At 32.5% G+C, this 724-nt stretch overlaps 1 protein-coding gene across 1 annotated transcript in view; it reads left to right on the top strand.

The window, feature by feature from the left end:
• Positions 1–724, top strand: part of LOC107597155 (serine/threonine-protein kinase NIM1) — a 9319-nt gene that overhangs the window by 4487 nt on the left and 4108 nt on the right. Inside the window, exon 3 of the mRNA XM_016288104.1 lies at positions 1–29. This exon is cut by the window's left edge and continues 258 nt beyond it. Coding sequence (XP_016143590.1) covers positions 1–29 — 29 coding nt within the window. The remainder of the gene's footprint in view (positions 30–724) is intronic.

The following is a 724-nucleotide window of genomic DNA, read 5'->3' as shown; positions in this document are numbered from 1 at the left end:
CCCAGATCATCTCAGCCATCAAATACATGGTGAGAGCAGCAAGGCCTTGTCCTCACCTGACCTGACAACAGCTCCTGGTTATTAATGCTGCTTGAGAAGACAAGCATCGCTCCCTATATCGCTCGCACTTAGAATTAGGAATTTGAACTAATCCCTCAAAATCCGTATTAAAACTACGTTACTCATCCTGCACGTGTGCGTGAATTATACCAGTGATTTGTTGAGAATAGGTACTCTGTTACTTTTCTAAGCAATTGGACTTCTGAGTTTTAATTCTTATAAACATAGATTATGAGACATGATGTTTGGTCATTTGTTCAGTTCAGTTAGATTATTTTGGTGAAATTATTTTGACCAATATTGCTGTTCAGTGGTAGATTAGGTGTCTAGTTTTTGTTAACTGAAAAGTGTTACTGTATTTTTACTGATTTAAACTGAAATTATACTACCGTTCAAACACTTAGGGTTTAGATTTTTATATTTTAGATAGATTTTTTTTTCAAATGATTTTAATACTTTAGCATTAAATATATCAGAAGTGTCAGTAAAGACATTTATAATGTTACAAAAGATTTCTATTCATCAAATACTGAAAATAAATCTACATTATGGTTTTTACAAAAATATTAATCAGCACAGCTGCTTTAGTTGATATTCAGAAATGTTTCTTGAGCAGTGAATATTAGAATGATTTCTGAAGGATTTTGTGACACTGAAGACTGGA

The sequence above is a fragment of the Sinocyclocheilus grahami genome, unplaced genomic scaffold (assembly GCF_001515645.1).
Source record: "Sinocyclocheilus grahami isolate Dianchi unplaced genomic scaffold, SAMN03320097.WGS_v1.1 scaffold229.1, whole genome shotgun sequence".
In the NCBI taxonomy this organism is placed as follows: Eukaryota; Metazoa; Chordata; class Actinopteri; order Cypriniformes; family Cyprinidae; genus Sinocyclocheilus; species Sinocyclocheilus grahami.
Note: the sequence above shows the minus strand (reverse complement) of the source record. Positions and strands in the feature narration are given on the sequence as shown.